Source organism: Arachis hypogaea, chromosome 3, assembly GCF_003086295.3.
Source record: "Arachis hypogaea cultivar Tifrunner chromosome 3, arahy.Tifrunner.gnm2.J5K5, whole genome shotgun sequence".
In the NCBI taxonomy this organism is placed as follows: domain Eukaryota; kingdom Viridiplantae; phylum Streptophyta; class Magnoliopsida; order Fabales; family Fabaceae; genus Arachis; species Arachis hypogaea.
Window position 1 is genome coordinate 2,316,847 of NC_092038.1, and position 11,930 is coordinate 2,328,776.

The following is an 11,930-nucleotide window of genomic DNA, read 5'->3' on the forward strand; positions in this document are numbered from 1 at the left end:
CCAGTCCCCACCATATATTCGACGACAGAAATTTAAGATCCTCTTGTATTTTTCAAGTAGTTTTGAATTTAATTATAGTATGAGTGCTCCATGGCAAAGATAACAAAAATGTGCAAAATTTAGTTTCGGAATGTTTAATAACAAAAAACAAAACAAAACTGTTGAAATTTATTTTATTTAATAAATATTAAATAAAGTAAATTTTATTTTTTTTGTTTTTTTAACATTACTGAATTTAGTTACGTGCTTTTTGACAAAGTCGCTTTCATGGGTCCTCCATTGTCGCGCAAGAATTTATGTGATATTTTCTCTTCTTAATTCTGTCTATATGACTATGTACCTACTACCATTTGATTGTTTACTTCTTTCAAAGTTAATAATTTCTTCAAAACTATGAACGTAATGCATGCATATAAAAAATTTCAACAAGTATTTTTCTTAACAACTTCCTTAAATTTTTTATTTACTTTTTTTATCAAGAGCAAATATATAGTGAACAAAAATTTTTAAAAAAGTTTTGATTGTTGTGATAAGGAATGAATTGGATGCCCATTTTCAAAGAACCTCTCTTTACTAAGGATGACTTAATTAAATGAAGGTTGAAAATGAATACATTTTACATGTATAAATAGAAGGCATCATCTGATGCATTTCACACAACACATAATTAATAATAATAACGTTCTCTCTCTCTTTTATATTCTCTCTCCTTACAAGTATTTTAAGTACTCTTTTCTCTTACTTTTATATTTAATATTAGTAAATATATTAATCACCTCTATTATATTGAGATAGTAATTCTAGTAAATATTACTACTTGAGTTATCTAATTATATTTCCATATTTTATTTGTTACTTCTTCCTTATTTATTTAGTTATTTTATAACACGTTATCAGCACGAGACTCTGATCAAATTTTTAGGAAGACTTCAGATAACAAATTTTTTATTATGTCGAAACTCTTTCATCTTGAATATAATGCTTTTGATATATTTGGAAATAATTATTTATCATGGATATAGATGTTGAAATCCATCTTGATTCAATGGATCTTGAAAATACCATTGAGGTTGAAAATAATACATCCCAGAAGGATAAAGTCAAAGCCATAATTTTCTTTCGTCGTCATCTTGACGTATGATTGAAAAATGAATATCCCACATTAATAGATCCTGCAGATCTGTGGAAAGACTTTGAAGAAATGTACAATCATGTGATACTTCCTCAAGCCCAATATGTTAGGAAAAACTTTTTTGACCTTCCATGTCTCGAATGTGCTCCTGCAACAGCAGTATCGAGAAAGAGAATTTAAAAATATTCTGATTTAATTTCTTGCTTTCTTGTTGCTGAACGCAACAATGAGTTACTTTTAAGGAATCATGAAGCGCGCCCAGTTGGCGCCGCCCCATTTCCTGAAGTAAATGCAGCAATTAACCCCAGAAGAGGTAAATGGCAAGATTTTGATAACAAGAAAAATTATGGAAGGAAAAAGAAATTATATTCACAAGAAAGATCTCACCAGAAGGATAAATAAAGAAATAATGGGCAAAGTATATCAATTGAGGATAAATGCTTCCGTTGTGGTGGAAAGGGTCATTGGTCACGTACCTGTCATACCCCAAGGCACCTAGTTGATCTTTATCAAGCATCCTTGAAAAAGGATGACAAAGGAAATGAAACAAATTTTGTTTCAAATGATGAAAATTCCACCACTCATTATGATGTATCTAATTTCTTTAAGGATTCTGAAGGAAATATTGGCTATTTGATCAATGATGGAATAGTTTAATATGTGTGTTTGCTAAGTATTCATATGAATAATTTTACTGTGCATGTACTTTTACTCATTTTATTATTATTATCATTTGTTTTTGAAAGAAAAATGGCAAGGACATATTCTGAAGATATTTGCCTTGCGGATAGTGCAAGTTCGCACACTATTCTTAAAAGTGATATATATTTTACCCATCTTGTGCCAAAAGAAGAGTATATTAATACTATTATTGACTCGGACAATGTGATAGAAGGCTCCGAAAGAGCTATAATTTTGTTTTCTGGAGGAACAAAATTTATAATAAATAACGCACTATTGTCTACCAAGTCTCTAAGAAACTTGTTGAGTTTCAAAGATATTCGCCGAAATGGATATCATATTGAGACTATGAATGAGGGAAGTCATGAGTACTTATGTATCACAACTCATGATTCAAATAAGAAAGTTATATTAGAAAAATTACCCTCATTTTCATCTGGGATGTATTATACGAAGATTAGTGCAATTGAATCACATGCCATTGTAAACCAGAAGTTTACTATCTCAAATGAGTTCATAACTTGGCACGACCGATTGGGTCATCCGGGAACAACCATGATGAGGAGAATTATTGAAAACTCTCATGGACATTCACTAAAGAACCAGAAGATTCTTAAAACTAGTGAATTTTGTTGTGCTGCATGTTTTCAGGGAAAGTTAATTTTAAGGCCATCACCAGTAAAGATTGGATTTGAGTCCCCTGAATTCCTAGAAAGGATTCAAGGTGATATATGTGGGCCTATTCATCCACTATGTGGATCTTTTAGATATTTTATGGTCCTAATAGACGCATATTCGAGATGGTCACATGTGTGCTTATTATCTTCTCGCAACCTGGCGTTTGCGAGATTACTGGCTCAAATTATTCGATTAAAAGCACAATTTCCAGAAAATCCAATCAAATCAATTCGTCTTGATAATGCTAGTGAATTTACTTCCCAAGCTTTTGATGCTTATTGTATGGCTAATGGAATAAGTGTTGAACATCCAGTAGCTTATGTTCACACACAAAATGGGTTAGCAGAATCACTTATTAAACGCTTCCAATTAATTGCTAGACCCTTACTTATGAGAACAAATCTCCCAACCTCGGTTTGGGGGCATGCTGTTTTACATGCCGCAGCACTTATGCGTTTGAGGCCAACGAGTTACCATCAATTCTCTCTTATGCAATTAGCTTTTGGCCAGCAGCCAAATGTTTCCTATTTAAGAATATTTGGGTGTGCGATATATGTTCCCATTGCACCACCTAATCGCATCAAAATGGGATCCCAAAGAAAATTGGGGATATATGTTGGATATAATTCTCCCTCTATAGTGAGGTATCTTGAGATACAAATGGGAGATGTATTTAAAGCCCGATTTGCGGATTGTCATTTTGATGAATCAAAATTTCCAACATTAGGGGGAGAGAATAAGCTTCCTGAAAAGGAACTTAATTGGAATGCATCATCGTTGATGCATTTAGATCCTCGATCAGGGCAATATGAACTGGAAGTTCAAAAGATTATACAATTGCAAAGAATAGCAAATGAATTGCCTGATGCATTTTTCGATACAAAGAGGATAACCAAATCTTATATACCAGCAAAAAATGCCCCAATTCGAATTGATGTCCCAGTAGGACAAGTAGCCACTGAAGCAAATTCACGTCAGAAGCGTGGCAGGGCAGAAAATGTCCCAATTCGAATTGATGTCCCAGTAGGACAAATAGCCACTGAAGCAAATACACGCCAGAAGCGTGGCAGGCCTGTCGGTTCCAAAGATAAAAATTCTCGAAAGAGAAAAGAGGTAAATACAATTCCTGTTGAAAAAGACATAGTAGAGACACCTGCAGTTGTCCAAAATTTTGATATAATGTTAACGCCAGAAGACATTCAGGTACCTGAAAATTGTGAAAATGACGAGATCTCGATAAATTATGTCTTTATAGGAGAGAAATGGGACCGAAATAAGACAATTGTCAATGAAATATTTGCATATAATGTGACATTAGATATCATGCATGAAAGTAAGGATCTTGAGCCAAGATCAGTTGAAGAATGTCGACAAAGAAATGATTGGCCAAAATGGAAAGAAGCCATGAAGGCTGAATTAGACTCACTTGCAAAACGTGAAGTCTTTGGACCTGTAGTCCGTACACCTGAAGATGTAAAATCTGTTGGATATAAGTGGATATTTGTGAGAAAACGAAATGAGAAAAATGAAGCTGTGCGCTATAAAGCCCGACTTGTGGCACAAGATTTTTCACAAAGGCCCGGTATAGATTATGAAGAAACGTATCCCCCTGTAGTGGATGCGATAACATTGCGTTATTTGGTCAGTTTATTTGCATATCATAAACTACATATGCATTTAATGGATGTGGTAACAGCCTATTTATACGGCTCATTAGATAGGGATATCTATATGAAAGTCCCTGAATGATTAAAGATATTTAAACCATCCAATGAATATTCGCAAGGGTTATACTCAATCAAATTGCAAAGATCTTTATATGGTCTAAAGCAATCTGGACGAATGTGGTATAATCGTCTTACTGAGTATCTAGCCAAAAATGGATTCAAGAATGATGAAATCTGTCCATGTGTTTTCATAAAGAAAACCGCATATGGATTCATTATAATTGCTGTGTATGTTGATGATTTAAATATCATTGGGACTCTTGAAGAGATTCCAACAATTATAAAAACTCTGAAAGAAGAGTTTGAGATGAAAGATCTTGAAAGGACTAAATTTTGTCTCGGCCTGCAGATCGAGCATACAAAAAATGGGATCTTTATTCATCAAGCGACATACACATAGAAGATCTTGAAAAGATTTTATATGGATAAATCACATCCATTAAGTACCCCAATGATCGTAAGATCTTTGGATGTGAAAAAGGATCAATTCCGCCCTAAAGAAGAAAATGAAGATATCCTTGGTCCTGAAGTACCATATCTTAGTGCCATTGGAGCGCTAATGTATCTTGCTAATAATACGCGACCTGACATATCATTCGCGGTGAATTTACTAGCAAGGTATAGTTCCTCTCCAACCAGAAGACATTGGAGTGGAATCAAACAAATTTTTCGATATCTTCATGGAACGGTTGATATGGGATTGCTTTATCCCTATGGATCCAAGTCACGACTAGTTGGTTATGCAGATGCTGGCTACTTGTCTGATCTACATAAAGAAAGATCTCAAACAGGATACCTGTTCACATATGGTGGTACAGCTATATCATGGAGGTCCACGAAACAGACGATAACAGTAACCTCCTCTAATCATGGTGAAATACTGGCGATTCATGAAGCTAGTCGCGAATGTTTTTTGCTGAGGAGTCTGATTCAATATATTCTGTCATCATGTGGACTGGTTGATCATAAGATAGCTCCAACTGTCCTGTTTGAAGATAATACAGCATGCATTGCTCAACTTAAAGGCGGATACATCAAAGGCGACAGAACAAAGCATATTTCTCCCAAATTCTTTTTCACTCATGATCTTCAAAATCAGGGGACAATTGATGTCCAACAGATCCGCTCAAGTGACAATCTGGCTGATTTATTCACAAAGTCACTCCCAAAATCCTCCTTTGAAAGATTGGTACATGAGATTGGGATGCGCCGATTTCGAGACATTAAATGATGTCGACAAAAGGGGGAGACTGTACTCTTTTTTCCTTGGTCAGGTTTTTTTTCCATTGGGTTTTTCTTGACAAGGTTTTTAATGAGGCAGTCCCCATCACTAAAGGATATTGTACTCTTTTTCCTTCACTAAGGTTTTTTCCCACTGGGTTTTTCTTTAGGAAGATTTTAACGAGGCAATAATCCTAAATGGTCATCCAAGTGAGAGTGTTGTGATAAGGGATGAGTTGGATGCCCATTTTCAAAGAACCTCTCCTTACCAAGGATGACTTAATTAAATGAAGGTTGAAAATGAATACATTTTACATGTATAAATAGAAGGCATCATCTGATGCATTTCACACAACACACAATTAATAATAACAACGTTCTCTCTCCTTACAAGTATTTTAAGTACTCTTTTCTCTTACTTTTATATTTAATATTAGTAAATATATTAATCACCTCTATTATATTGAGATAGTAATTCTAGTAAATATTACTACTTGAGTTATCTAATTATATTTCCATATTTTATTTGTTACTTCTTCCTTATTTATTTAGTTATTTTATAACATGATACATTATTCAATGCATTGGAATTTTTTTTTTCTTAACACAACATTCTATATATTTGTTACTCCTTGACAATGTTGAGAGTACTTCAATACTTCACCCTAGACTCTTCATACAATATCTATCATTGTTCATTATTATACTATACTATATTAAAAAGCATTATATATACATAGAAAAATCAGTTATAAAATTAATTATTATATATACTATTTTATATATTTTATATGAATATCTAATTTAATAGTTAATTTTTGTGGGTATATATTATAATTGTATTATATTATTGTCAAAGTTGACATCATCGCGTTAAGTTGAAGACATAAATATTTTAATTTTTAGACAACAAAAAAATAGATATTTGAATTTTGCCTTTGACCAATATGTAGAGAATTTCTAGAATTTAATGTGTAGGCGTGCGTCAACTAGCACATAATGCAAATTAAAAGCTTGAATTATAGAATAATTGAATTAAGATTCAAGTAGTCCTACTTCATAAGCTCATCAATCATCACATCCTCTCCTCTTGTTCTAGATGTACTTCTAGTTATTATTCAGTTCCTTTCGCAGCAAGGAAAGTGCTTATTAATAAGTCAAATTTCTGAATACTGGTTGATGAATCAGGCAAGTAAGATTTATGAGCAATTTGCGAGTTATTTAGTGCATGTGGTGCCTAACAAATGGGTGAGAGGTCACATTTCGATGTTTATTTACAAATCAAAATAAGAAGAAACAAAAATCGTCAAATCACGAGCTTATTTATCCATTTAAATAAAAATAAAAAACTTGAATCTTATTTTTTTTATATAATAATTTATTAATCAACGATATATATACTAAATTTATTCTAAGTTTAGAAGTTACCTTATTTTAAATTTGAATTCTTTTAAATTTTACCTTGATTCAGATTTAATTTTTGGGTTGTCGTAATATTTTTAATATAATTTGTCAAAAACTAATTTATGGTTAATCTGAATTTGGAATCCAACCCAACATTTATTTAAGCGAATGGGTAAAGCGCTCACTCTATCAATCAAGGTATCAAGCTGATGTTATAACATTTTTATTATTTTAGTTTTTTAAAGATATTTTTGCAATCAAGGCTGACTACCTATCCTGCTACGCACCAGCAAATTTTTTTTTGTTTGTCGCAGTATTTCTCAATCCGACAAGTCAAGAATTAATCCGTTGCGGATCTAAACTACATTTAAGAGTCTACCGCTGGCCAATGGGTTGCTGCATGCATAAGGCGGAATTTAAACCCCCGATACTTGTTTAAGCGGACGAGTGAGTTGACCACTCAACCAACCCAAGTTAGTTTTTTTTTTTTTTTGGTATACTAAACGGGGCTGGAAGCCCAAAATTACATTATAGAAATAGTTCGGGGTAGTACAGCCCCTCTCGCATCATCTAAGACAATATTCCTAAGTTCTGCAGACGGTAAGTCAACAAAATGAAATTCCGGTGCTGCCATCAAGCTTTTACGGGATAAGAAGTCCGCTCCTCTGTTTCCTTCCCTATATGTATGTCTGAATTCAATTTTTCATTCCCTTATCGTCATTTGGTGAATTTGTCTAACCAGTGGCTCGTGATGATTCATGCATCGCTTGGGTTTGATCATTAGGTTGTACACCGCTCTAGCATCAATTTCAAACACGATTCTTCTTAGTCCAAGCTCCCAAGCTGTTCTCAATCCATGTAGCAGTCCCCATAATTCTGCTTGAAAAGCTGTACAATTTCCTATATTCACCATATATCCAGCTAACCATTTACCGTGTTCATTCCTAATTAACCCAAGTTAGTTTACACACAAGCATTTTTATTTCTGGGTCGGAGATCACAAGCCTTGAGAAAGATAAACAGGCTTTTGTTTCGTTTTGTTTTTCCTCTTAGCCTCTTAAGGCCCTCTCAATTGGGCTTACCTTTGGGCCCAAACTAATAATTGGATATGTGACTATTTAGACATAATATTTGACGTATCTGACTAGCTGGACCCAAAAAAAAAAAAAGAAGTTACACACTTTTCCAAAGAGATTTACCATTTTTGTTTTAAATGCTAACAAAAATTATAACATATTTAGTTATTTTAGTAGTTAATAATTTAGTTAAAAAATAAGAAAATTATGTGTATAAATATATACAAATTTTTAAATATATTATATTATGTCAATTTTATGGTATCTATAAGTTGTTACTTAAATTTTACCTAATTTATCTTTTAAACTAAATTTTGATTTTTTAAAAATTATTTATTTTTATATTTTTAAATTAAATATTAATATTTAACCTTTTTTAATAAATAAACACTATTTTTTAAGCAGCATTGTATTTACCATTATATTATTATGAATAAATAAAAAATAACGGATACATAACATAATCCCCCGTTCACATTTGAAAATTGAATTGAATGAATTTGAAATTGGAGAGGAAAAAAGCAAACCCCACCAACATGACGATGAGCTTCGTAAAAGCCTTGTCCACTCACAAATCAAGGAAGCAAGAATCTTAGAAGCAAATGCAAATGGAAAAGGAGAACCAAAACGGCGATATCGCACTTGATTCCAAATACGTTCGCTACAACATTCTTGGAAACTTGTTCGACGTTTATGCTCACTACGTTCCTCCCATTCAACCCGTTGGTCGTGGCGCTTACGGCGTCGTTTGGTATCTCTCTTCGACTCTTCAACTCTCTCTCTCTCTCTCTTTTCAATTTCATTCAATTTTCCTCATCTTCTTTCTCTTTCAGCTGCGCGACGAATTCGGAGACCAAAGAAGGTGTTGCCATCAAGAAGATCGGGAATGCCTTTGACAACCGGATCGATGCCAAGAGGACTCTCAGGGAAATCAAGCTCCTCTGTCACATGGACCATGATAATGTAATCAATTTCATTTTTCTCTAATAAGTTTTTGATTCGCTTTTGGTTTTGAAGTTTTTGGTGTGAATTCTGTGTGTTAGAATATAATTAGGATCAATTAAGATAAATTAGTATTATTTAGTATATCTGAATATTTATTATAGGAGATTACGTCTTGTTATTACGATTTTCTTAGTATCTATAAATACTCTTTTATATTGTATCATTCCGGACAACTTGGATAGACAACTTGATTACACTCAATAATACACTTAATTGATCCTAATTATATTCTAACACTGTGTGTAGGTGATTAAGATAAAGGATATAATAAGGCCAGCGGAGAGGGAAAAGTTCAATGATGTGTACATAGTTTATGAGCTGATGGACACTGATCTCCATCAGATTATTCAGTCTAACCAGCCTCTCACTGATGATCACTGCCAGGTACTTCGTTCGATTCGTTGTCTCTGTGATGTGTTTACGAGCGAAATTTGCAAGGACTGTGTGAAGGAAATGAATGTAATTAAGTTATAGCGTGAACGTTGCAATGGCTCATCACACAGAGCTTGTAGCTTGGATCAATATCAATCACTCCAATTATGTGTACACAGTACTTGAATTGCTTCGTTTCCAAAAGAGAGTATTGATTGCCAAACTATCATCACATGCCTTGATTGTGTTGTGCTTGACATTGAGTGTATTTTCCTTGACTTGTCAGTGTGATGTTTATGTGAAAAAAAATGGGGACAGAAGTTGTTGAATGTAGAAATGTGCTTTAGAGTTGATGTGGGTGTTTTTGTGAAGGGAAAAAGGATTTTATTGTGCTGTGATGAAAAAGCCTTGTTTTTTGTTTGAGAAGGGGAATGATATGGGAGTTTTGTGAAAGGATTTTGAAGTTTGGGAGTTGTTTTAGTAAATGTTTTATAACCTTGTCTAAGAAAGTGAGAACAGAACAAAATATTTCTTCTCATTTGTTTATTCAACTTAACTTCCTAAGTGATATTAGAGACATATTAGTAACAGAACGTTGATGCTAAATTGCTAATATGAAATAGACAAACAGTTAAAATTGTCATGTAGATATGGTTTGTAATATCATTTATGCTTGCAGATTTATATTATGATTTGGTTTTGATATTTGAATTGGAAGCTCATATGGAATTAGTAGCTTACAAATTCAAATTCATTCGTTGTTCGTTGAATCTTTGATCATTGTAGATTCGATTTGCTACTAAGAAATTGTTAAGGGGGATAAAGCTAAAGCAATGTGTTGAATGTCATTGCAGTATTTCTTATACCAGCTCTTGAGAGGATTAAAGTATGTACACTCTGCCAATGTTTTGCACCGAGATCTAAAGCCAAGCAATTTACTTCTCAATGCAAACTGTGATCTCAAAATATGTGACTTTGGGCTTGCCAGAACAACATCTGAGACAGATTTTATGACAGAATATGTTGTCACTCGTTGGTACAGAGCCCCTGAATTGCTATTGAACTGTTCAGAATATACTGCAGCTATTGATATCTGGTCTGTTGGATGTATTTTGATGGAAATAATTAGAAGGGAACCTTTGTTTCCTGGTAAGGATTATGTTCAGCAGTTGGCACTTATAACTGAGGTATTTGTCCGTGTCTTCAATACTTGAAATTTTTTAGAATAACTTCGTTTTGCAAACTTGCAAATGGTGAAATCTTGATGAGCTAAGTCCTCACAATTTTGTCCCAAAACAGTTACTAGGTTCACCAGATGAATCGGATCTTGGATTTCTCAGAAGTGAGAATGCAAAGAAATATGTTAAGCAGCTCCCACATGTAGAAAAGCAGCCATTTGCGCTGAGGTTTCCTGATGTGTCTCCATTGGCAATTGATCTTGCTGAGAAAATGTTGGTTTTTGATCCCTCAAAACGCATAACTGGTATGTTATTCAATCCTTATTTTATCATCGTCACTCATTTCTTCCTTCATTTTTAACTAATATTATATGGTTTTATAGTTGAGGAAGCACTGAATCACCCATATTTGGCAAGCCTTCATGAGATCAATGAGGAGCCCACTTGCCCGAGTCCATTCATCTTTGATTTTGAACAGACAAGTCTGAATGAAGAAGATATAAAGGAGCTCATATGGCAAGAGTCTCTGAACTTCAGCCAGGATCAGATGCTTGAATAAATCAGTAAGCAAGATGGTCATTTTCCTTTTTATCTTTTCAATTCTATGGACTTCCATAATACATGTTTAGAGTTTGGTGCAAAAAGTGGTTTGATTCAATGAAACATGTTATAAAAATGTTTCTTAGCGGTGTACGTGATTCTAGTAACCTGTAGTTACTAGTCAAGGAAGAGTGGTTAGAAGATGAATCCTCCCAGCTCCGTTGTCCTCGGAGGACAAGTGATAAAGTAAGTGTTTTTGTTTCTGTTTTTTTCCTTGGGGGGATTCTAGTACCAGCTTAGCATTGTTGGTTTGGTATACATAAATGGAAGGCGCATATGCCTTTAAGGCCTTTGTCTTTGGCTTAGCATTGTATAAAATATAAATCCATATATAGCAGCATGCAGAGTTGCTTTAAGATAAGCCACAAGCCCACAATATAGTGGTGCTTCAGTGCTTATAACGCTGGTTTTGTTTTTTGTCTGTCTTTTCACTTGGTTAAGTTGAAAAGTTTGAAATCTTCTGTATATATGTTTTACATTTTGATTTGATGATATAATTAAACTGGATCTATTGTTAGTCTTACTTATAAATAAGAAATTAACTCTGAAGTTGATTGTGATATAATAATCTGTCTCTCGAATTTATTTATACATTGGTTTTCTAAAATAAATCTGACCGTTTATTTGCTGAGAAGTGATTTAATTGCTGTAATTGTAGACCTAAATGCCACTTTGAATTTTCGTCTGTGATTTCATCGGTTAAGCCATATATTTTTATGCAAGACCGTAAATTATTTTACAGTCATTTAATTATATGTGTATTTTTGGATGATATATAATTAGATGCATGTTTAAAATTCTTTTTTACTATTGTTGTATCAAAATAAATTCTTATAATTAATTCTTTTAGCTTAAG

General features: G+C 33.5%; 1 protein-coding gene across 1 annotated transcript; it reads left to right on the plus strand.

The window, feature by feature from the left end:
* Positions 1 to 8,405: 8,405 nt before the first annotated feature.
* Positions 8,406 to 11,636, plus strand: LOC112786677 (mitogen-activated protein kinase 13). Its single transcript, XM_072232211.1, has 7 exons — positions 8,406 to 8,670; positions 8,753 to 8,882; positions 9,171 to 9,308; positions 10,151 to 10,483; positions 10,596 to 10,779; positions 10,858 to 11,037; positions 11,161 to 11,636. The coding sequence occupies exons 1-6, from the start codon at positions 8,522 to 8,524 to the stop codon at positions 11,031 to 11,033; spliced, it is 1,110 nt and encodes a 369-aa protein (XP_072088312.1). The 5' UTR covers positions 8,406 to 8,521; the 3' UTR covers positions 11,034 to 11,037; positions 11,161 to 11,636.
* Positions 11,637 to 11,930: the final 294 nt, after the last annotated feature.